Here is a 26342-nt window from a genome sequence, read left to right as displayed (position 1 = left end):
AAATGCCTGAAAAACGCCTGAAAACGATACGCTCAGGTGTGAATAGAGCCTTAGAAAATACTTCCTCTTGCCTGCAGCAGACTGATAATATCATTGGATGCCCATTCCATGCGCTGTTTTCCGGGGGGGACATAAAGTAATGGCTCCTTGGTATGGTGGCATGGGGCATCGAGCTTGAGATTGCTAATAAATAGATGGAGGACCAAAACTTTAGGAAATGTGCATGTAATACAGATAAATCCTATACAGTATATATATATGGACCTCATATATGCAGTATCTCACAAAAGTTAGTACACCCCTCATATTTTTGTAAATATTTTATTATATATTTTCATGTGACAACACTGAAGAAATGACACTTTGCTACAATGCAAAGAAGTGAGTGTATAGCTTGTATAACAGTGTAAATTTGCTGTCCCCTCAAAATAACTCAATGCACAGCCATTAATGTCTAAACCGCTGGCAACAAAAGTGAGTACACCCTTAAGTGAAAATGTCCAAATTGGGCCCAAAGTGCCAATATTTTGTGTGGCCACCATGTTATTCTAGCACTGCTTTAACCCTCTTGAGATACTATATATTGTGACAGGAAGTCAGGTAAATCTGTGGATGTAGTCACAGACAGGAGATACATTTCCACCTGGTTTAGAAAATTCACCAATTACTATAGGGTGTCGGCTGCAGAGGTAGCCAGAACTGTCTAAGGACGTTGAACAGACTTCAGCTATTCGGAATGAGCCAATTAAGGCCTCTATAATTTGTCCAGAGGAAGTCTATTGATTGCTGCCTCCTGACGCTGTGTGAGTAGAGGAGGTCAGTCACATGGGTGCCTCCTGAAGCTGTGTGAGCATGGGAGGGGAAGACCTCCTGAAGCGATGTGCGCTGAGGAGGGTAAAAGGAGTGAAGACTACTCAAGGTGAGGTCTTGGATTGTTTTCTACGTGAAGAAAAAAACAAAGGAATGTCTTCTATGTGAAGAGAAAAGGGACATGTTCTATGTGAAGAGAAAAGGGACATGTTCAATGGACATTTGTTGTGTGAAGAGAAAATAAATGGACTATTGATGGTCTGCTGTAGGATCAGCAAAGTCTGCCCAACAGTAGGTTGGGGACAGACTCCTTAGGTAGGTTCCTGTGTGTGAGAAGGTAGCCGCCCACAGTGGCAAGGATTTAGGCCCCGTTCACATAGGGGCGACGCCACTTCACACCGCGACCACCTCGGAGCGGCCGCCACGGACTTCATAACATTGAAGTCTATGGCGGTCGCCTCCTGGTCGCCCCAAAGAAGCTCCGGACCCTTTTTCTAAGTCGGAGCGACTTGTGTCGCTCCTATTAGAACGGGTCCGCAGCTTCCCTACGGGAGGCGACCTACGGCGACCTGTGAGGCGACCTACGGCGACCTGTGAGGCGACCAGGTCGCCTCACAGGTCACCCTAGTGTGAACCGGGACTTATTTTATTTATGTTTATTTTGAAGTATGATGTTTTTGAGGCTTGCACTTGTGTGAAGAAAATTGCAAGAATAAAACCTTACAATGTTGTTTGCAACCACTTCTCGGCTATCTCCCTGTGTAACGAACCCCCCAAGGAGTCATCCACACCCGCCACCGAGCTAATCTCCCACAATATATATACATAGCATTTATCTGTATTAGTGAACAGCTTATATCGTTTTTTTATTGCCTATACCGATACCGATATTTTGGACATCACATATCGGTATCGGCCGATATTTTCGGACATTTTAAAAAAAAATATATATTTTTTCACAGGTACTCTTGTGGAGGGATTTGGGGGTCTAAAAGACCCCAAACCCCTCCTCTGTAATTAAAAGCATTCAAAACACCAAGTTTGGCTGTTTTAAATGCTGTCATTTTTTTGAAGTTGACGCCAAGTACCCGGAAGTGATGTAATGACATCACTTCCGGGTTTTCGCATGGAGACCTGATCAAGGCCGAATGCGGCTTTGATCGGGTCTTCGGCGGCCGTGATGGCTGGTTGCCCGGGTCTCCTGCTGGGACCTGAGACCCGGGCGAGCCGCGGAAGGTGGCGGGGAGGGGGGCGGATGGATCCTTGTAATGACAGCTGAGCGGCTTCTCAGCCGCATCGGTTGTCATTACAAGACAGCCGATTGTCGGCTATGGATGCCGGTACCGGGGTGATGCCTCTAGCTGCAGCCATCACTGCGGTACAGCACTTTCCCGAAATATCGGCAATATTGGTAACCTCAGGGGCCGATTCCGATATATCGGGGAAAGTGCAGATCGGCCCACGATATATTGGCTTTGCCAATAATCGGTCGATCCCTAGTATATACAGTGGGTACGGAAAGTATTCAGACCCCCTTAAATTTTTCACTCTTTGTTATATTGCAGCCATTTGCTAAAATCATTTAGGTTCATTCTTCTTCCTCATGAATGTACACATAGCACCCCATACTGACAGAAAAACACAGAATTGTTGACATTGTTGCAGATTTATTAAAAAAGAAAAACTGAAATATCACATGGTCCTAAGTATTCAGACCCTTTGCTCAGTATTTAGTAGAAGCCCCCTTTTGATCTAATACAGCCAGGAGTCTTTTTGGGAAAGATGCAACAAGTCTTTCACACCTGGATTTGGGGATCCTCTGCCATTCCTCCTTGCAGATCCTCTCCAGTTCTGTCAGGTTGGATGGTAAACGTTGGTGGACAGCCATTTTTAGGTCTCTCCAGAGATGCTCAATTGGGTTTAAGTCAGGGCTCTGGCTGGGCCATTCAAGAACAGTCACGGAGTTGTTGTGAAGCCACTCCTTCGTTATTTTAGCTGTGTGCTTAGGGTCATTGTCTTGTTGGAAGGTAAACCTTCGGCCCAGTCTGAGGTCCAGAGCACTCTGGAGAAGGTTTTTGTCCAGGATATCCCTGTACTTGGCCGCATTCATCTTTCCCTCGATTGCAACCAGTCTTCCTGTCCCTGCAGCTGAAAAACACCCCCACAGCATGATGCTGCCACCACCATGCTTCACTGTTGGGACTGTATTGGACAGGTGATGAGCAGTGCCTGGTTTTCTCCACACATACCGCTTAGAATTAAGGCCAAAAAGTTCTATTTTGGTCTCATCAGACCAGAGAATCTTATTTCTCACCATCTTGGAGTCCTTCAGGTGTTTTTTTAGCAAACTCCATGCGGGCTTTCATGTGTCTTACACTGAGGAGAGGCTTCCGTCGGGCCACTCTGCTATAAAGCCCCGACTGGTGGAGGGCTGCAGTGATGGTTGACTTTCTACAACTTTCTCCCATCTCCTGACTGCATCTCTGGAGCTCAGCCACAGTGATCTTTGGGTTCTTCTTTACCTCTCTCACCAAGGCTTTTCTCCCCCGATAGCTCAGTTTGGCCGGACGGCCAGCTCTAGGAAGGGTTCTGGTTGTCCCAAATGTCTTCCATTTGAGGATTATGGAGGCCACTGTGCTCTTAGGAACCTTAAGTGCAGCAGAAATATTTTTGTAACCTTGGCCAGATCTGTGCCTTGCCACAATTCTGTCTCTGAGCTCTTCAGGCAGTTCCTTTGACCTCATGATTCTCATTTGCTCTGACATGCATTGTGATCTGGAAGGTCTTATATAGACAGGTGTGTGGCTTTCCTAATCAAGTCCAATCAGTATAATCAAACACAGCTGGACTCAAATGAAGGTGTAGAACCATCTCAAGGATGATCAGAAGAAATGGAAAGCACCTGAGTTAAATATATGAGTGTCACAGCAAAGGGTCTGAATACTTAGGACCATGTGATATTTCAGTTTTTCTTTTTTAATAAATCTGCAACAATGTCAACAATTCTGTGTTTTTCTGTCAGTATGGGGTGCTATGTGTACATTCATGAGGAAGAAGAATGAACTTAAATGATTTTAGCAAATGGCTGCAATATAACAAAGAGTGAAAAATTTAAGGGGGTCTGAATACTTTCCGTACCCACTGTATATATATATATATATATATATATATATATATATATATATTCCAACACATTTTGTCACAGATGACATTGTTGGTTTTTTATGACAGATGATGTCTGTCATCGGGGCTGGGACTTCCATGCTGATGTCAGCTCTTAAAGCGGAGTTCCACCCTAAAAGAACTTTGCAGCATCAGTTGGAGTAAAAAAACATGAAAAAGAATTGGATAATTAATATCTTTTTTTTGTTTCACTTACCTTGTTTTTAATGAAAATTAACTTACCTTCCTTCCTCTTCCTCCTTATGCGGCCGCGGCCCCCGACGTCACTTCCTCCTTTGCATTGCGTCCTGGGAGATGAGCGTCATCAATCCCAGGATGCAATGGGAATGGCTGGCCGCTACTCTGATTGCCGATCGTAATCTACAGCGCATGCGCAAGATTGCGATCGGCATTCTGGGTGGCTGAAGCCAGGAAGAGGGACACAGCGGAGGACACAACGGCTTCAGACGCCCACACGGTAGATGGCCGCGCTCTGCAATCAATTTTAAAGGTAACATTTTATCTATATTCATTTACTGTACTCTACTGTAATGTGGGAATAGTATTAGTGTAATTGGGGATAGCTTAGGATTGGGGGGGGGGGGTTTAGGTAAAAAATGTTTTTGTGGCTGGAACTCCCCTTTAAGCTCCGCTCAATGCGTTTCATCACAGATAAGATGACGTCATCACGTGCTGAGACTCTTGTGTTAGCAATTTGTTATGATCATTTTTTTTTTTCACGAGTTTGAGAGTCGGTTCACACAATGGCGACACGACTCTGTACTACTTTGGGGGCGACTTGTGAAGTCCCGTGCACCGCGACTTCGGCGCGACTTGCACATAATTGAAGTCAATGCAAGTCGCTCCGAGGTCGCCCCCCGAAGTAGTACAGGACCCTATTTCTAAGTCGGAGCGACTTGTGTCGCTCCTATTAGAACGGGTCCTGTAGCAGTCAATGGACCGCGAGGGACCGCGACTTTTCAGGCTGACAAGTCGTCTGACAAGTCGCGGCAGTGTGAATCGAGTCTTAACCTACTGTATATAATGATATTATTAGGGGTGTGTTGTTTATTTTATTTTATTTGGTTGGATTATAGAATATCAATTAAAGGGGTAGTGCTGACATTTTTTGTTCAACATATTTGAAATCATGTATTTGTTTAACATATTTGATATCGTGTATAACAAAAACCAAGTCATGGTTACCTGACCCTTTACTGTATTGGTGCCCTGGACCCTATTAGGCAATAAATGAGAGAGAAAGAGAGATACTTTTTTTGCCCAGACATGGACTTCAAAGAGCCCGATGACTTGGAACAAGCATAAAGGTTAGGAGCTCCACTTTCCTGAAATATATAGGTAATATACTGTATATAGGTAATAGACAAAATAATTGGCTCTCTTTAATGATGAAGAAGCACAGAGAGAAGAAAAGATCTGTGGGTTGGTTTCTCCGGGCCTTTGTTGGAGACGATGTCAAGATGTGACACACATAAGTGACACCCCACTTGTAAGGAGCAATCAAAGAGAAAGGGCTCGGCGTGTGAATTGACGGGGGGCTGTGAGCCTTGAGACGAGCGGCAGTGGCACTTCGGGGAGTACAAAGCCAGCAGACATTTAATTCTACACAGCAACCTACAAATGAATGCCATGTGACCACCCTTGTACTTTTCCTATCTCTTATCCCATAACACCGCCAGCCAATTATCCCATCACACAACACGCCAACAATACAACGTCCTAACCCAGGTGACAGCAAATTGTGGAAAATTGCGCTGAAAATCGATAGTTTTTCTTCTGGGATTAGATGGTATATAATAACCAGACCTCCACCCAGAAAAAAAAAAAGTCACTAAAGGCCCGTACACACCATAAGAAAATCGGCAAGTAAAATTTGCTGCCGATTTTCGGATCGTTAGTATGGTGCCTTTCGACAGCCGATTCCAAATTTTTGTACGACAAAAACTAATTATGCAGGCTATAATTTTTTTTATAAAATAAAACAACTGCGCTTGGCAAGAGATAAAAGAAACAATAAATAGTAACACGTTGTATAAGTAAGCAGCTGACACAATATTGTGACATAAACAATGTAAAAATGGTGCAACGCAAAATTTAGTCCATATCCAGAAATAGAGACACAGTGGAAATAGAAAGGGGAATCTTCTGCTTCAGGCTGCGTTCACATGTGAGTGTAGCGGATCACGGGTAGAATCACTGCGATTCTGCCCGCGATCCGGAAATCATTGCAAATCGCGAGACGCCTGTGATTTGCAATGGCACCCCAAACGCTGTGCGATGTTGCCGTGATTTCCGCCTGCCAAATCGCGGTAACATTTCGCAAACAGAATCGCGGGACGCATGACGCCCAAAAAAAGGTACAAGAGCTTCCTTTGTGCGTCATGCGTCCCGCGATTCTGTTTGCGCGATGTTACTGGGATTCGGCAGGCGGAAATCGCGGCAACATCGCACAGCATTTGTGGTGCAATTGCAAATCACGGGCATCGCACAGGCGTCCCACGATTTGCAATGATTTCCGGATCGTGGGCAGAATCGCGGTGATTCTACCCGTGATCCGCTACGTCCACATGTGAACGTAGCCTCAGTGTGATAACCATCATCAGCACCCAACCACACAGCCTCTTACCAGATAATATAGGCCAGGGGTCTTTAAACTATGGCCCTCCAGTTGTTCAGGAACTACAATTCCCATCATGCCTAGTCATGTCTGTGAATGTCAGTGTTTTACAATGCCTCATGGGATGTGTAATTCTGCAACAGCTGGAGGTAGATTCCTCTAGTAATCCACTGTCGATCCACAGATAATATAGACCAGGGTTTCCCAATGAATTTTTCCCATGGAACCCTTTGACACGGTATTGCAAAAACGTGGAACTCCAACAAAAAGAATGTGTGCCTTAGAGTAGTGCGGCGCAGCGCAAGCCTTTCAATGAGCAGAGTGTAAGAGTTCCGGCTCTGTCTCAGGTGGAGTGATATGAAATGCACCCCTCCTCCGCCTGTGACAGAAGCCATACAGGAAGCAGCGGCTCTGCTCTCTACTGCAGCTGTTGCTTCCTCCAGCAGTACCCAACGTCATGACCAGCATTACCCACCAGCATTACCCACCAGCAGTACTTACTAGTATTACCCGCCAGCATTACTCGCCATCAGTAACCACCAGCATTACCCACCAACATTACCCGCCAGCATTATCCACCAGCAGTAACCACCAACATTACCCGCCAGCAGTACCCACCAGCATTATCCACCAGCAGTAACCACCAACATTACCCGCCAGCATTATCCACCAGCAGTAACCACCAACATTACCCGCCAGCAGTACCCACCAGCATTATCCACCAGCAGTAACCACCAACATTACCCGCCAGCAGTACCCACCAGCATTATCCACCAGCAGTAACCACCAACATTACCCGCCAGCAGTACCCACCAGCATTATCCACCAGCAGTAGCCGCCAGCAGTAACTGCCAGAATTACCATCCAACACTACCCGCCAGCAGTACCCACCAGCAGTAACCGCCAGCAGTACCCACCAGCAGTAACCGCCAGCACTACCCACCAGCAGTAACCGCCAGCACTACCCACCAGCAGTAACCGCCAGCATTACCCACAAGCAGTACCCGCCAGCAGTAACCGCCAGCATCACCCACAAGCAGTACCCACCAACAGTAACCGCCAGCAGTCTGCAAAATAAGTAGAAAAGGTATGTGCATCAGCGTGTGTAAACTGTTGCAATATGTTTTTTAATAACTAGTTGTGTTTTGTCATAATATGTCATGTCCTTGTTCATGCATGTATGAATAAGGACATGACATTTTCTGGCAGCCTAAGTCATATGTGTTAGGGGTGCAACTATCCCCCAGCACATAACTGTAAATATCCCAGCATGCGCTGTGTTTCTGACTCCGACCACCATGACCACTTCAAATCACTGAAGTGGTCATGGTGGTTAGAGTGTTCCTTTAATATCTCTCAGAAGAAGTAAACCTCTGTATACTGATTCCATTTCATTTGATCATCCTCTAGTTGTGTTAAATTAGTGCGAGGGGGGCGCAGTGGCGCGGGAAGGGCGTGGCAATGTTTTATTACTTATATATCTTAACTATAGTATATATTTTCATCCACCCCCTGACAAAAATAGGCCCTGTCCTCATGGGCCGAAACAAAAATAGCTCTTTTATCCAAAAGCATAGTATTCCACAATAACATGGCTGAGGGAAAAGGGAGTAAAGTAAAAGATTGTACATGACATCCTAACAACCTATCTAAGAGGGTGCTACTTATACAACCAACTGCTGTCCTCACCCTACATTTATGCAAAAAGCAACTATCAATATACAATATCCATTATGACATCATACCACTCAAATTATGGTGGCTGCAAATGACAAAAACTGGCATTATGTTATGTAGAAGCTACCATGCCAGTAATGATTCAGAGCAGGGGTGTCAAACTCAATTTCATGGTGGGCCGCATCAGCATTTTGGTTGCCATCAAAGGTCCAGTTATATCTGTAAGATTAGATGTCCAGAGCACCCCACGCCCCCTACACCCTTACATGAGATGTCAAGAGTCCCCCCCCCCCCCACCATCAGAAGTCAAGAGTCACCCACCCTTCCTTACATCACAATGCACCCCCCTTCCTTGTGCTGCTGCCAGGAAGAAGATGTGGATAGATCTGGGAAGAAGTACAGGGTCTGGATGAGAACCAGAGGAGGGCTGGAGTCAGCTTCCAGAGTCTGCTGAATGCTGAGACCAGGGGAGGCAGAAGCAAGGTGGTGTTGTGGCTGCACAGAGAGGTGTAGGATTTATAGGAGGAGTTCTGCCCTCCTCTCTGCTGCGGACTGCTGAGAAGGGGGGGGGGTAGGCAAAGATGAGCCTTTCTGCAGCTGCACAGAGGAGTGCAGGATCTGGCAAAGGAGTTCTCTCCTCTCTGCTGCCGACTACAGGAAAGGTACGAGGGCCATGTGAAATGGCCTGGGGGGCCGCATTCGGCTCGCGGGCCTTGTGTTTGACACCTATGATTTAGAGGGACACTGGAACGCAATTGAAAAATCCCTCATATTTTTAGTTCAAGGGGTCTGACAAATTTACTGTTTACACACCACAAAACAAAACAAAGTTTTGGTCACCCATGGTCTTCCAAGAACTATTTAGAGATGTTACATGACTATTTGGCTTTGGGATTCATCTTATCACAAAAGTGTTCTTCAATCCCTACCTTTGGTGGTCAGGTGGTGCCCATACTGAAGGGAGAATTCCCCACATGCACCATAAACCACACTCAGGACTGCTGTTAGAAACCATGGGGCCTCATACAGCAAACCTGACAGGGCCCTCACCCAAATAAACACAGTTTACTATGCTTCAGTTATGAATGAACACAATGAGTGATCAGTAAAAAACATATGTCACTTCCCACACTCTCCTTCCTGAAGGATCCTATTGTGTGCTTGCAGCTGCCAGCGAGAAGGAGGGGAGGCAAGCGGGCAGCACTTTGAAGGGGGGGGGGCGGCATACAAGGGGGCCTGGGCAGTAGGGAGGAAACATATGGTGCATAAGGAGGGTGATCAGTGTAGCAGGGAAGCAATTACTAGGACTGGTCCCCAATATGGATCTCTATGCAGCAGCTAAAAGCCAGTGGGAGGGAGAGAAGAAGCCAGCTTTCAGCTGTTTCAGAGAGAGCCATACAGGGGATCGTTTCCGGTATTTGCCCGCCCCACCATGACAAACACCCTCCCTGCCCACATCTGATTCACCCTGCTGCCTAGGCCCCCCCTGCTGGCCCAGGCCCCATACAGGAGGCCCGCTTGTACCCCTTTATCCACAGCCCTAACCACAATGCACGTATTATACAGTAATTAATATACTGTTCTCTAATGGCCCTACTCAAAGAACCCATACAGTAATACAAGACAAAGCTAGGTCAATGGACAATCAAGCACCCAAGATACCATTGTAGTCTCTGAAGTGACTAAGCACAGTTGTAATATGTGGATACATGACCAGCTTGCCCTTCTCTTCACCCAAAGAGATCTTTGGAATTGGCCTTGAATGGTCTCCCACTGGCCAACCACCTTTCTAAGGACTGCTGCTAAACTGAACTGCTCAGCATGTACACCATGCTCCTAGTATGAATCTCAAGGTTTCATTTTGACTTTTCACCAGAGGGTGGAAACTAGGTCAATGGACAATCAAGCATCCAAGATACCATTGTGGTCTCTGAAGTGACTAAGCACAGTTGTAATACGTAGATACATGACCAGCTTGCCCTTCTCTTCGCCCAAAGGGATCTTTGGAATTGGCCTTGAATTGTCTCCCACTGGCCAACCACCTTTCTACAGACTGCTGCAAAACTGAACTGCTCAGCATGTACGCCATGCTCCTAGTATGAATCTCAAGGTTTAATTCTGACTTTTCACCAGAGGGTGGAAACAAGGTCAATGGACAATCAAGCATCCAAGATACCATTGTGGTCTTTGAAGTGACTAAGCACAGTTGTAATATGTGGATACATGACCAGCTTGCCCTTCACTTCACCCAAAGGGATCTTTGGAATTGGCCTTGCATGGTCTCCGACTGGCCAACCACCTTTCTACAGACTGCTGCAAAACTGAACTGCTCAGCATGTACGCCATGCTCCTAGTATGAATCTCAAGGTTTCATTTTGACTTTTCACCAGAGGGTCAAAACTAGGTCAATGGACAATCAAGCATCCAAGATACCATTGTGGTCTTTGAAGTGACTAAGCACAGTTGTAATATGTGGATACATGACCAGCTTGCCCTTCACTTCACCCAAAGGGATCTTTGGAATTGGCCTTGCATGGTCTCCCACTGGCCAACCACTTTTCTACAGACTGCTTCAAAACTGGACTGCTCAGCATGTACGCCATGCTCCTAGTATGAATCTCAAGTTTTCATTTTGACTTTTCACCAGAGGGTCAAAACTAGGTCAATGGACAATCAAGCATCCAAGTGTAATGTTCTGGTACCTCTGGTACCCTTGTCTCCATATTTCTCCTTTCCTAATTGCGTCCCATCTTGTGTAACAAGGGACGCATATACCTTTAAGACCGGATGACATCATTGCCGAGCGCCGCTATGAGCGGCTATTTCAATCGCCGGTTGGCTCTCACTCATCGCTCGTTCAAACCGCATGTTCACCGCACCTACTCCTGTGAAGTCGGAGCTGCTGACATTTCTCCCTTGCTGAACTGAAGCCGGAAACCTCGCTGGTGATCCGTATCTCGCTACGGGATCACCCCTCTCCAATGGACACTGTTACTCCTAAACCTATCTAAGTAAGAAGTACCCCTCAGGGGATTCTTACTAACCAATCTCCTACTGTCATCTACTGCAATTACCAAGACTATCTGTATCTATCTATTCACTATCATCTGCATAGACTGTTAGCTCTTGGGACTACCTTCAACTATCCTTGCACTAGGTTACTCTGTCTAAGTATACTCCATCTGTGTCCTCTTACCATCTGCACTATACTTGACATCAGAACCTATTTGCTTTACCATCACCTGCAACTCTCCTAAATACTACTTCTAGTGCTCACCATACAATAGCCTGTCTCTCATCTATATATCCTCATATATTCTATCCCTCCATTAACATCTATTAATATATATATGGTATATAACAGGCTGTACACGGTGATGAAGTCCTGAGAGTTGGATATGTTTGTTCAACAGATTCTCCACAAGGCTACTGAGTGTAATAATTCTGCAGCTGTAAATCCATCCACTAACAAAAACGCATGAACGTTACACCAAGATACCATGGTGGTCTCTGAAGTGACTAAGCACAGTTGTAATATGTGGAAACATGACCAGCTTGCCCTTCTCTTCACCCAAAGGGATCTTTGGAATTGGCCTTGCATGGTCTCCCACTGGCCAACCACCTTTCTACAGACTGCTGCAAAACTGAACTGCTCAGCATGTACGCCATGCTCCTAGTATGAATCTCAAGGTTTCATTTTGACTTTTCGCCAGAGGGTATTAAAGGCAGACAAGTGTAGAGGCACCGTTCCGATTCCTCTAACAAAGCACATAGAACAAGTAGTGAATATAGACGCAAGCTGTTCTGAGTCTCCTGTTTATCCAAAGAGATCATGTGCAAGACGCTTGTTATTTTCTGGCTTTTGATCTGATAGGGTAAGGTTTCTTAAAAAAAAAAAAACACTCTAGAAGTTAAGAATAGTCACAGGGCACATAGAAGCATTGTTTGGATACCAAAATGTTCAGTTCTCTAGAACACCTCTGTCTTAAAACAATTGTTTGATGTGGGTCAGGCGAGGGAATGTGTCAGAAGAACCCGGTCATGTATCAGCACACGGTGGAGAAAACTCAAAAGAACGTGACATGAAAGAATATCACTCTGTGGAATGGTAAAATACATCTAAAGACTTTTTTTTTTATTATTTTGGATAGAGTATGGAAGGCTTTTAAACCCATGTCATGTCCTCCACTAGAGGAACACAATTCTTCTGATGAGAGAGCTCCTGGGATTCTTGGCCTCCATCTGCCTAATCACATGACAAGCAGACTCCGGCTGTTTCAAATTCAGCAGCAGAAATTGGATTTAGGCTGTTCATTCACAGCTGGTAGGATGAAAGGTGGTCTGGTCACAGAGAAACCGTAAAGCATGCCTGGGAGGATTTAGAGCCGGTTCACACTGAGGCGACACGACTCCTTACTACTTCGGGGGCGACTTGTGCATTACATTACACCACGACTTCGGAGCGACTTGCAGGGACTTCACATAATGGAAGTCTATGCAAGTCGCTCCGAGATCGCCCCGAAGTAGTAAAGGACCTTTTTTCTAAGTCGGAGTGACTTGTGTCTTTCCTATTAGAACGGGTCCTGTAGCGGTCAATGGACCACGAGGGAGCGCGACTTGTAAGGCTGAAAAGTCGCCTGACAAGTCGCGCTAATGTGAACTCTCCAGCTCTTACTGGCTGAATTGTTAGATTTTGGATGGACATTTACTTAAAAAATATCCATTTAAACGAATTGAATCCACTTAGGCTACGTTCACATGTTGGCGTAGCGGATCGCGGGCAGAATCACTGCTATTCTGTAAATCAAAAATAATCAGTGCAAGCCCACATTAAACAGAAAAAGTAAGTCTATGACGCAACGCGTACGGGGGAGGAGCCTGCACGTCATCACGTTGATTCCCGGAGACCACAGGCAGCGTTTGATGCTATGATAAGTCCGCACTGCTGAAGTGCTTTGAAATGTAAGTGCAATTTCACCATTTATGATTTAATAAATAGCCTTAAAATCAGAGAGCACTAGATCTTGCTTTTATTTTTTCCACACCGATGCCATATAAACCTGGAGGGACTATCAGGAGGCGGTGATGGGAAGGCGAACCAGACTGCAGTGATTATTCCAGAGTGTGTATTGACTCTCAGGAGTCTGTTCCTAAGGTGAGCTGCTAATCTGTCACTAGTCACTAGGAGCACCTGGAGTGAAGCATGCAGCACTTTTGATCACGTTTGTGGATGAAGATTTTTTGATTTTCTTTCAGTCACTATTTTCACTGAGGTTTGGGACTATTAATATTATTGATTTTATTATCACGGCTCAGAAATTGATTTATCACTTTAGTATCACAGTTGATGGACTGATTTAGAGTTATTGTGATAACATTTTGTACACCAAACATATTTATTTATTTATTTATCTCCAGTGAAAGACTTGGCGCAGCAATATTATTTTCTTTAAGTTTTCACTGCTATTCTGTCCGCAATCCAGAAATCATTGCAAATCGCGGGACGCCTGTGCGTTGCCGTTGATTTGCAATGGCACCATAAACGCTGTGCGATGTTGCCGCGATCTCCGCCTGCCGAATTGCGGTAACATTGCGCAAACAAAATCGCGGGTCGCATGACGCCCAAAAAAGGTACAAGAGCTTCTTTGGGGCGTCATTCGACTTGCGATTTTGTTTGCGTGATGTTACCGCGATTCGGCAGGCGGAAATTGCGGCATTATCGCACAGCGTTTGGGGTGCCATTGCAAATCAACGGCAACGCACAGGCGTCCCGCGATTTGCAATGATTTCCGGATCGCGGGCAGAATAGCGGTGATTCTGTCCGCGATCTGCTATGCCAACATGTGAACGTAGCCTTAAGGGCGAGGCCTTTTTCTGTCATTTATTGTTTACAAAAAAATCAGTATTTTTTGCTAGAAAATTACTAGGAACCCTCAAACGAAATATATATATATACACACAGTATCTCACAAAAATGAGTACACCCTTCACATTTTTGTAAATATTTTATTCTATCTTTTCATGTGACAACACTGAAGAAATGACACTTTGCTACAATGTAAAGTAGTGAGTGTACAGCTTGTATAACAGTGTAAATTTGCTGTCCCCTCAAAATAACTCAACACACAGCCATTAGTGTCTAAACCGCTGGCAACAAAAGTGAGTACACCCCTAAGTGAAAATGTCCAAATTGGGCCCAAAGTGTCAATATTTTGTGTGGCCACCATTATTTTCCAGCTCTGCCTTAACCCTCTTGGGCATGGAGTTCACCAGAGCTTCACAGGTTGCCACTGGAGTCCTCTTCCACTCCTCCATGATAACATCACAGAGCTGGTGGATGTTAGAGACCTTGCACTCCTCCTAAAAGACCTCAAAATTCTCCTCTACCCTTTTTTTTTTTTGTTGCTTTAAGAAAAAAAATGTGTACATGGCCTGAGAACCAGAAGTGACAGTCATGACGTCGCTCTGGTCCTCCAAGGGCAAAGAGATGAGCGGTGGCCATCTTGCCATCGCTTAGCTCTATGGTAAGTCATTGCCGGTATAACTTCAAATAATGTAAATTCCCAGTTAGGTGGTCAGCAAGTGGTTAAAGTGGATGTAAACCCTTCCATATACCCAGTGAAGTGACTGGCATTGAGTGATACACAGAGATGAAACAAATCCTCCTGCATAAGTTTTACCTGTTTCTCTGCAGTCCTCTCTCCTCTACAGCCTTCTAAAGATTGCATTTTACACAACATTTCTTAGCTACAGAAGGCAGAGGGAGGGGATCTGATGTCACATGCTGTTGTTTGACATGTGTTGCCCTTTCATGTGCTCCTTGCTGCAAAGGCCAGTTATTGGGGGGGGGGGGGTAGTGGCCATCTGTTTGTACTGTTGGAATACTGGTGACACTGGACACCTTTGTCACCATTGTACTATATGCTGGGTGTCCACTGCCCCCCTGTGCCTTTAAGGAGAGGTGGGCTCCCTCCAAATGAAACCCCTGTTTTTTTATGCAAACTGTTAGACCGGATAATTTGGTTGGTTGCAGGCTGGTCGGTAAGTTGAGCTGGGAATTTCCTTGGTTTTGTTTGACATGTTGCGCCGCCCTTCCATGTGCTCCTTGCTACAAAGGCCAGTAATAGGTGTGGGCAATGGCCATTTGTTTGATATGATGTCACACACTGCATAGCATAGAGCAGAGGGCTGAGTGTAATCTGAGACCTGTGTTCAGGAAATGGACACACCCCCTTCTATGCTCATAAGGAAACATGCACAGCTGAGGCTGTCAATCACCTTCTGGGTGCTGGAGGGGGAGGCAGGGCTGTCTATCGAGATTGCTTAGTGTTGGCAGGCTGTCAGAAGTGCAGATATCAGAGGGAAGAGGTAGGAACCACAGTCTGTGCTTTGGTTTGAGGTTAGTACATACTATAGAAGGCTATGCTTTATTCATTTTTCCTTTTAGAGGTTTACAACCACTTTAAGAAACTCCATACTGGTACTCAGTGAGTCAGTAATAGGCAGATTGTAATTGTAATATAACTAATGGTAATGCATATTTATTTTCAATATTAACCACTTGCCAACTACTCAAAGTAATCCTACTGCGGCAGTGCGGCTCTCCTGGGTCCAGCGACGTAGACCTACGTCACTGGAGTTCATGTGATTCCGGCAGCGCGTGCGTGCCGTCGGAGCCCCACTCCCGCTGTGTTTAGGCACAGCGGGAATCGGGCCAGGGGAGGAGAGGCGGCTATTGCCGCCTCCCTCCCCCGAATGTCAAAGTAGAAAATTTCAATTTTTTGCAAAATTTTAGCTATTTTTTTATTAATATTGCAAAAAATGAAAAGCGCAGAGGTGATCAAATACCACCAAAAGAAAGCTCTGTTTGTGGGGAAAAAAAGGACGTAAATTTCGTTTGGGTACAGCGTTGCATGACTGCGCAATTGTCAGTTAAAGTCGCGCAGTGCCAAGTTGAAAAAAGTGGCCTGGACGTTAAGCAGGAAAATCCTCCGGTCTTAACCACTTGCCGACCGCCGCAAGTAGATATACTGCGGCGGTCAGCCCCTCACAGGCAAAGTGACGTAGGGGTACGTCACTAGCCTGTGAGGCTCTGGGGAGCGAGCGCGCACCGCCGGCGGCGCGCTCCCGCGGGGTTACGGACCCCCCCGTGCGTGTGACCGGCGGACCCGATGTCCGCCGGTCACTCAGCGATCGTCGGGGGAGAGGGAGAAAGTCAGGCGGCTAGTGTAAACATGCCGCCTGTCATTCTCCCCTGTGTAGAAACTGTGATCACACGGTTCTACTATGTAGAACCGTTGATCACTGTTTCTACAGCTCAAGCCACAGCCAATCACAGTTAGAATCACGCCCCTAGGGACACACACAGCCCCTCCCTCTCAAATAAAGTTAACCCCTTCACTGCCAGTGTATTTTTACAGTAACAGTGCATATGTATAGCACTGATTACTGTAGAAATGTCACTGGTAACCCCAAAAGTGTCAAAAATGTCAGTCAAGGGTCCGATCTGTCCGCCGCAATGTCGCAGTACCGCAAAAAAAATCGCAGATTGCCGCCATTACGCGTTAAAAAAAAACAACAAAAATGACAAAAATCTTTCCCTTTGTTAGTAAATGCGATAACTTTTGCGAAAACCAATCAAAATACGCTTTTTGCAATTTTTTTTACCAAACATATGTAGCATAAAACAAATTGGCCGAAAATTTTAAAAAATTTTGATTTTTACATTTTTTTTGGGGAATTTCATATAAAAAATGTGAAAAATATTGTTATTTTTGCAAAATTGATGCTCTTTTTTTGTTTATAGCGCATGATCAAAAAATCGCACAGGTGATCAAATACCACCAAAAGAAAGCTCTGTTTGTGGGAAAAAAAGGACGTCAAATTTGTTTAGGTACAGCGTCGCACGACTGCGCAATTGTCCATTAAAGTCATGCAGTGCCGAATCGCAAAATACCCCCTGGTCTTTTAGCAGCCAAATCCTCCGGGGCTTAAGTGGTTAAAGTGGTTAAAGCAGTGATGGTGAACCTTGGCACCCCAGATGTTTTGGAACTACGTTAAAGTAACGCAGTGCCGAATCGCAAAATATGGCCTGGTCATTTCCGGTCCCGAAGTGGCTAAACAATTTTTTCTTTCTTTTGTGTTTTGGGGTGTTACTCAATAAAGTCCATGGGGCAATGATTTATTTTTCTGTTTGTACAATACAGGACTGAGATACACCCCTCGCCGCCTGCATGCCAGCCTCTTTTGTGTATTACTAGCCAGACCCACTAACGCATTTCATGTCCTTGTAAATTCTGCTATTTGAATGTATTCAGATCAGCTTTTTTGATCCAAAAGAAAAGAAGCCGAGCTTGAAGCTGAGTTTATTCTGAACCCATCAATACAACGTTCGATGAAGACATATTATGGAGACAGTTGGTCTTATCCACGAGATGGTTGTGATTGGCGTGGAAACACAAATCTGTTTCCCAGCTGTCAAAGTCGACAGTTGGGTGATAAACAGTTCTCTAAGCTGAAGCCAATTGAAGTTAATTAAAGCAGATACAAGCGCGGAGTCCCAGAAACATTAATCACCCGTTTCTTATTCCGGGAAGCTTCTGCAACAGTTGGTAATCTAAGCGCAGATGTTGGGACACATTTCATGCCAGCGGTTCCAGGTAAAGGACTCCAGAAATGCAAGCTGGTTCTGATCCCAAACTGAAGACTACAGCACTGGAAGGAGCAGATGTTGGAACACATTTCATGCCAGCGGTTCCAGGTACAGGACTCCAGAAATACAAGATGGTTCTGATCCGAAAGCGAAGACTACAGCACTGGGAGGACCAGATGTTGGGACACATTTCATGCCAGTGGTTCCAGGTACACAACTTCAGAAATACCAGCTGGTTCTGATCCCAAACCGAAGTCTACATCACTGGAAAGAACAGATGTTGGGACACATTTCATGCCAGCGGTTCCAGGGACAAGACTCCAGAAATACAAGCTGGTTCTGATCCGAAACTGAAGACTACAGCACTGGAAAGAGCCGATGTTGGGACACATTTCATGCCAGCGGTTCCAGGTACAGGACTCCAGAAATACAAGCTGGTTCTGATCCGAAACTGAAGACTACAGCACTGGAAAGAGCCGATGTTGGGACACATTTCATGCCAGCGGTTCCAGGTACAGGACTCCAGAAATACAAGCTGGTTCTGATCCGAAACCGAAGACTACAGCACTGGAAGGAGCAGATGTGGGGACACATTTCATGCCAGCGGTTCCAGGTACAGGACTCCAGAAATACAAACTCGTTCTGATCCGAAACCGAAGACTACAGCACTGGAAAGAGCAGATGTTGGGATACATTTCGTGCCAGCGGTTCCAGGTATAGGACTCCAGAAATACAAACTCGTTCTGATCCGAAACCGAAGACTACAGCACTGGAAAGAGCAGATGTTGGGATACATTTCGTGCCAGCGGTTCCAGGTACAGGACTCCAGAAATACAAACTCGTTCTGATCCAAAACCGAAGACTACAGCACTGGAAAGAGCAGATGTTGGGACACATTTCGTGCCAGCGGTTCCAGGTACAGGACTCCAGAAATACAAACTCGTTCTGATCCGAAACCGAAGACTACAGCACTGGAAAGAACTGAACTATGGTGAGGGCATGCCCATTTTGTTCAGCACTGGGAGGAGCAGATGTTGGGACACATTTCATGCCAGTGGTTCCAGGTACATGACTTCAGAAATACAAGCTGGTTCTGACCCGAAAACGAAGACTACAGCAATGGAAAGAGCAGATGTTGGGACACATTTCATGCCAGTGGTTCCAGGTACATGACTTCAGAAATACAAACTGGTTCTGATCCGAAACTGAAGACTACAGCACTGGAAAGAGCAGATGTTGGGACACATTTCATGCCAGCGGTTCCAGGTACAGGACTCCAGAAATACAAGCTGGTTCTGATCCGAAACCGAAGACTACAGCACTGGAAGGAGCAGATGTGGGGACACATTTCATGCCAGCGGTTCCAGGTACAGGACTCCAGAAATACAAACTCGTTCTGATCCGAAACCGAAGACTACAGCACTGGAAGGAGCAGATGTTGGGACACATTTCATGCCAGCGGTTCCAGGTAGAGGACTCCAGAAATGCAAGCTGGTCCTGATCCCAAACTGAAGACTACAGCACTGGAAGGAGCAGATGTTGGAACACATTTCATGCCAGCGGTTCCAGGTACAGGACTCCAGAAATACAAGATGGTTCTGATCCGAAAGCGAAGACTACAGCACTGGGAGGAGCAGATGTTGGGACACATTTCATGCCAGTGGTTCCAGGTACACAACTTCAGAAATACCAGCTGGTTCTGATCCCAAACCGAAGTCTACATCACTGGAAAGAACAGATGTTGGGACACATTTCATGCCAGCGGTTCCAGGGACAAGACTCCAGAAATACAAGCTGGTTCTGATCCGAAACTGAAGACTACAGCACTGGAAAGAGCCGATGTTGGGACACATTTCATGCCAGCGGTTCCAGGTACAGGACTCCAGAAATACAAGCTGGTTCTGATCCGAAACCGAAGACTACAGCACTGGAAGGAGCAGATGTGGGGACACATTTCATGCCAGCGGTTCCAGGTACAGGACTCCAGAAATACAAACTCGTTCTGATCCGAAACCGAAGACTACAGCACTGGAAAGAGCATATGTTGGGATACATTTCGTGCCAGCGGTTCCAGGTACAGGACTCCAGAAATACAAACTCGTTCTGATCCGAAACCGAAGACTACAGCACTGGAAAGAGCAGATGTTGGGATATATTTCGTGCCAGCGGTTCCAGGTACAGGACTCCAGAAATACAAACTCGTTCTGATCCAAAACCGAAGACTACAGCACTGGAAAGAGCAGATGTTGGGACACATTTCGTGCCAGCGGTTCCAGGTACAGGACTCCAGAAATACAAACTCGTTCTGATCCGAAACCGAAGACTACAGCACTGGAAAGAACTGAACTATGGTGAGGGCATGCCCATTTTGTTCAGCACTGGGAGGAGCAGATGTTGGGACACATTTCATGCCAGTGGTTCCAGGTACATGACTTCAGAAATACAAGCTGGTTCTGACACGAAAACGAAGACTACAGCAATGGAAAGAGCAGATGTTGGGACACATTTCATGCCAGTGGTTCCAGGTACATGACTTCAGAAATACAAACTGGTTCTGATCCGAAACTGAAGACTACAGCACTGGAAAGAGCAGATGTTGGGACACATTTCATGCCAGCGGTTCCAGGTACAGGACTCCAGAAATACAAGCTGGTTCTGATCCGAAACCGAAGACTACAGCACTGGAAGGAGCAGATGTGGGGACACATTTCATGCCAGCGGTTCCAGGTATAGGACTCCAGAAATACAAGCTGGTTCTGATCCCAAACGAAAGACTACGGCACTGGAAGGAGCAGATGTTGGAACACATTTCATGCCAGCGGTTCCAGGTACAGGACTCCAGAAATACAAGAGGGTTCTGATCCGAAACCAAAGACTACAGCACTGGAAAGAGCAGATGCGGAGACACATTTCATGCCAGCGGTTCCAGGTACAGGACTCCAGAAATACAAGCTCGTTCTGATCCGAAACCGAAGACTACAGCACTGGAAAGAACTGAACTATGGTGAGGGCGTGCCCATTTTGTTCATGTACCAATGTTTCCTATTTAACCACGTGCCAATCACAATACGTATATACAGTATACGATGCGGTTTGCAAGTGGCTTACCGGGATTATGGCTGAAGGCATCAGCCATAACCCCAGTATTGTTTTATTTCAGCCGGCAGCTGACTTTATTTTGAAAGCGTTCCAAGCAGCTCATGAGCTGCTGGAACACTTTCAGAAGCAACAGGAGGAGATGTTATACAGTTTCTGCCAGTTCGCCCAAGAAACGATCTGATGGTGCAGCCAAGTGCTCCCATAGGACGATAAAAGAGTAGATCGTCTTTGATCGCCTATTTGGCCTTCGAGGACCAGAGCGACGTCATGACACGACAAAGTATTTTTTTTAAAGCAAAAGATCAAAAAACCAACATTTTTTTTTGATCTTTTGCTTTTAAAAGTAAAGAAGAGATTTGAAGTCTTTTTGACCCCAAATCTCACCTTAAAGAGGACCCGTCATCCTTGTTTCTATTACAAGGGATGATTACATTCCTTTTACCAGGAATAAAAGTGATAAAGTGCCCCTATAGGCAAACAAAGAGTAAATCCTCTTTGATCGCCTCTATGGCCTTGGAGGACCGGAGAGACATCATAACATAAAAATAATGTTTTGCTCTCTTTTAAGCTTCCTATTTATCTAATTTGGAAATATTTTCACAATCTTCTGCATTTCAACACTTTCTGATGTTTTTTTTTTATCCAATCCACCTTGATATCAGAGCTGTCCATCAAGAATCATCCCGGCATTTGTAGGACTCATCAATGGATAGACATCCAAAGTCATCTGCGGCTCGTCATTGAACATCTCCTGTAAATGAAATATTTCCCCCTCGCTGGTACAGAACAGCAATTGTTGTTTAACGTCTCATCAGCCTGAAACTCACCAGCCGGTGTTTTGCATGAAATGTATTTTTAATGAGAAAACCGTTTTAACTCCGACACCTTGATACGAACGTGAAGAATATAAGAAGCAAAGACCTAATTAACTATTAAATTGTATCATTTTATCTCTTAAAGAAGAACTAAACCCAATCACTGAAATCTCAGAACACTTTCAACATGTTATTGTCCCTTCAAAAGTCATATTCGATCTTTTTAACCACTTTCCGACCGCCGCAAGTACATTTACTGCGGCAGTCTGGCGCTCCTGGGAAAACCGACGTCGCTCGCCCAGGAACCTGTAGGGGGCAAGCGCGCCCCGCCAGAGGTGCGCTCCTGCCCCCGTTTGTTCCCTGGCATCCCCGCGCGAGTGACCGGCGGCTCCGATGTCCGCCGGCCACTTGCGATCTCCCGCTGGAGAGGGAGAAAGGCACGCGGCTGATGTAAACAAAGCCGCCTGTCATTCTCCCTGGTGTAACAGCAGAGATCATACGATCCTGCTATGTAGGATCATATGTCTCTGTGGTTACATCACAAGCCACACCCCCCCAGTTAGAAACACGCCCCTAGGGATACATTTAACCCACTGATCACCAATAAAGTTAACCCCTTCCCTGCCAGTGTCATTATTACAGTAACAGTGCATATGTATAGCACTGATTACTGCAGTAATGTCACTGGTACCCCAAAAAGTGTCAAAAATGTCAGTCAGGGGTCCGATCTGTCCGCCGCAATATCACAGTCCCGCAAAAAAAAAAAAAAATGCAGATCGCCGCCATTACTCGTTAAAAAAAAAAACAACAAAAATTACAAAAATCTTTCCCTTTGTTAGTAAACGTTATAAATTTTGCGCAAACCAATCAAAATACGCTTTTTGCGATTTTTTTTTTTTTTACCAAACATATGTAGCAGACAACAAATTGGCAGAAAATGTTAAAAAATTTTGATTTTTACATTTTTTTTTTGGGGAATTTCATATAAAAAATGTGAAAAATATTGTTATTTTTGCAAAATTGTCGCTCTTTTTTTGTTTACAGCGCATGATCAAAAAATCTCACAGGTGATCAAATACCACCAAAAGAAAGCTCTGTTTGCGCGTCGCACGACCGCGCAATTGTCCGTTAAAGTCACACAGTGCCGAATCGCAAAATAGGCCCTGGTCAGGAAGGGGGTAAAATCTTCCGGGGCTTAAGTGGTTAAATTTCATGTGTGTGTAAAGGCAGGCCATCCAATACTTTTGGTGATATAGTGTAAGTGCACTCATGTGACCTACAAGAGATGTTTGGCTAAAAAAGCTTTATCCATACTCCTTGAAAACAAACATTTGGCGTGGGTTCTACTTTAAGATGGAAAAGTTCTTCCAGGCATAGTTAGCACAAACCAAAACTTTCCCCCCCGATGTGTCGGCGGCCGGCTTTACCCAAAAATAATTGCAAAGCATCAGCCGAAGGGAACAGACATAATCCAATCAGAAAGCAAACTCAGTCTACTGCCGGGATGCTATTCTGGTCTTCACCTGATAAGTATCTCATAGAAATGAATTCACGAAGGCTCCAGTGTGTGTTTGGAGTGCTGTTTGCATGTGATGGGATTTATTAAGTCCGCCGGTAGACCGCGGGGACCGCGCAGCCTGCAGAGCCTTCGGAGAGTTATTGAGGAGTTATTTTCGTCTGAAACAGCGAGTTCCTGAAATGTTATTACCTGTCAGTCTGGGGCGCAGCGCAGGAAAACCAACCGTTCTTCCAGCGACTGGATGTCAGAAAAACCCAAATCTCAGGATTGAGGCATGGAGACGGGTAAGTGACAGCTCCGCCTCGGATCCTAATTCTGGCCTAACTGGCTCGAAGGTCAAATGTATTAACCACTTGCTGACCGCCCGCTGCAGATATACCGCGGCAGGCTGGCTTGGCTGCGCAAGTCGCCGTACCCATATGTTGCTCCTCGGGCGATTCGCGAGAGGGGAAGCTGAACTGGCTGGGCACCCGCGATCACTCCCCGGGAAGACAGAACGGCGGTCTGCCATTGTAAACACAGCAGACCGTTGCTCTGTCAGTTATCACAGAGCTCCTCCCATTTAGGAACACAGGTCCCCGTGTTGATCTAAGAAGCCCATCCCCCCCCCTCACAGTTAGAAAACACCTCCTAGGCTCACATTTAACCCTTTGATCACCCCTAGGTTAACCCCCTCCCGGCCAGTGTCATTAGTACAGTGACAGTGCATATTTTTAGCACTGATTACTGTAGTAAGGTCACTGGTCCCCCCCAAAAGTGTCAAAAATGTCAGTTAGGGGTCCGATCTGCCCGCCGCAATGTCGCAGTCCCACTCAATCGCCGCCATCACTACTAAAAAAGAAATAAATAAAATTGACATAAATCTTTCCCCTAGTTAGTAGACGTGATAACTTTTGCGCAAGCCAATCAAAATACGCTTATTGCGATTTTTTTTATTTTTTTATCAAACATATGTAGCAGAATACCAATTGGCATAAAAGGATGAAAAAAATTAGATTTTACTTTTTTTTTTTTTTTTTGGGGGGAATTTTTTTTTTTTTTTCTGCGGAATGTTATATAGCAGAATGTGAAAACTATTATTATTTTTTTTACAGAATTGTCGCTCTTTTTTTGTTTATAGCGCAAAAAAATAAAAAATACCACCAAAAGAAAGCTCTATTTGTGGGGGAAAAAAAAGGACATCAATTTTATTTAGGTACAGCATCGCACGACCGCGCAATTTTCAGTTAAAGTAACGCAGAGCCGAATTGCAAGAAAATGGGCTGGTCATTAAGGGGGCAAAACCTTCCGGGGCTGAAGTGGCAAAACCGCTTTCAGCCTGCGTTCGCACTAGTGTGTGTGGAACACTGCATGCGTTTTGCACAAGAATCGCACCGCATTCCTGTGTGGTGTGATTTGAGCCATACATTTTGCATGGCTTATTTTGATAACATCCACACCATTAATGATGCAGGACCCTTTTTTTTTTCCCCTGCACCTGAATCGCATTGAATGGGTGTTCACACCCATGTGATGCGATTCTGGAAATCTCCCTGCATTTTGTGATCTATTTCGGGGTGTCCTTAATCTTACATTGACACCTGCAGCAGATCGCATGGGCGCTATGCGATTGCTATGCAGTGATATGCAGGAAAACGCAGCACATTTTATGTGTTTGCCACATGGCATCAGTGAGAACCAGGGCTTGTTCAGACTAGCGGTTGAGGGACGTTAAAACCCTGTGATTGAGCCTCACTTTCACCGCCCCCCAACCTCCTTTTGCTGCAAAGGCAGCAGGTGGGGGCGTACATCTGCCATGGCCGTGACGCTTTGCTTGTACCCCCGGTCACTTGGCTACGCAGTCTGGACATGACCAATTTAGATGAATGGAGCTGCTCTGCAGGAGTCCCATTGCCATATCAGTGCAGGGTTCATGCAGGTGGCGAGGAGGGTGATACAACCCCTCCTCACCTCCTGCTAAATGCTCCCTGAATGCGATTATCCTTCAGCGATCGAAAGCACGCCTGAACAAGCCCTAACTTGCAACAATCAAAAATAGGGAAATAAAAATAAAATAAAATTAAATTAAATTTAATAAAATGTAATAAAATTTTATAAAATGTAATAAAATAAAATTAAGTTCAATTCAATTAAATAAAATAATAAAATAAAATACTAAATAAATAAGTGACAATAAAAGTTTCAGTGGAAATATTGAAACGTTGGCTTACTTGGAGAATTGAGGAGCCGCGAATGTTTGCAGTGATAAGCCGCCTCCTGCTCGCAGTACTCCGCGTTGTTGATCAGGGCCTCCATTTGCTCCGCGCCGGCTCCGTAGTTAAACGCCGCGGAGTACGGCTTCCCGGAAATCATTCCGCGCACGGCACTCAGATCCGTGATGTTGTGTTGAACGATGGTCCAGATCTTCTCTTCTGTTGGAGAAAATGAAAACACCCCCCAAATGTTACGTCCGTTTTTAATGATTTTATTGCATTTCATCTTTTTTGTTGATAAATGGCAAATCATACATGGAATTTTTTTTTTTTTATTATTATTATTATTAAGATTCTTTTTATACCAACTTCTTTTGGGCGAGAGGCGATTCTGTTTGCGCAATTTTACAGCGATTCATGGGGCGACAATCGTGTCAAAATCGGAACGCGGTTGGGGTGCCATTGGAAGTAACCGGGATCACAAGCGAGTCAATTCAGAATTGCAGGCAGAATCTCACCGGTCCTGTCCGCGATCCGGAGCACCATAATGTGAACGGAGCCCAAGTGCAGGGCTTGACAAATTTACTTTGAATCTAGGAGCCAGCTAAAAAAAGTTTGCGCAATTTTATCTCGATTCATCGGGGCGAAAATTGTGGCAAAATTGCAACGCGGTTGGTGGGCCATTGGAAGTAACCAGGATCGTGAGCGCGTCAATACAGAATTGCGGGCAGAATCGCGGCAGTTCCACCCGCGATCCGGAGCACCATAATGTGAACGG

The 26342-nt window shown here is 45.3% G+C and overlaps 1 protein-coding gene across 1 annotated transcript in view; it reads right to left on the bottom strand.

Annotated features, from left to right (window-relative positions):
- Positions 1-26342, bottom strand: part of LOC309558092 (contactin-associated protein-like 5) — a 591346-nt gene that overhangs the window by 156039 nt on the left and 408965 nt on the right. Inside the window, exon 13 of the mRNA XM_082261047.1 lies at positions 25583-25783. Coding sequence (XP_082117173.1) covers positions 25583-25783 — 201 coding nt within the window. The remainder of the gene's footprint in view (positions 1-25582; positions 25784-26342) is intronic.

Source organism: Pelophylax lessonae (genome assembly GCF_965119305.1).
Source record: "Pelophylax lessonae genome assembly, chromosome: 6".
In the NCBI taxonomy this organism is placed as follows: Eukaryota; Metazoa; Chordata; class Amphibia; order Anura; family Ranidae; genus Pelophylax; species Pelophylax lessonae.
Note: the sequence above shows the minus strand (reverse complement) of the source record. Positions and strands in the feature narration are given on the sequence as shown.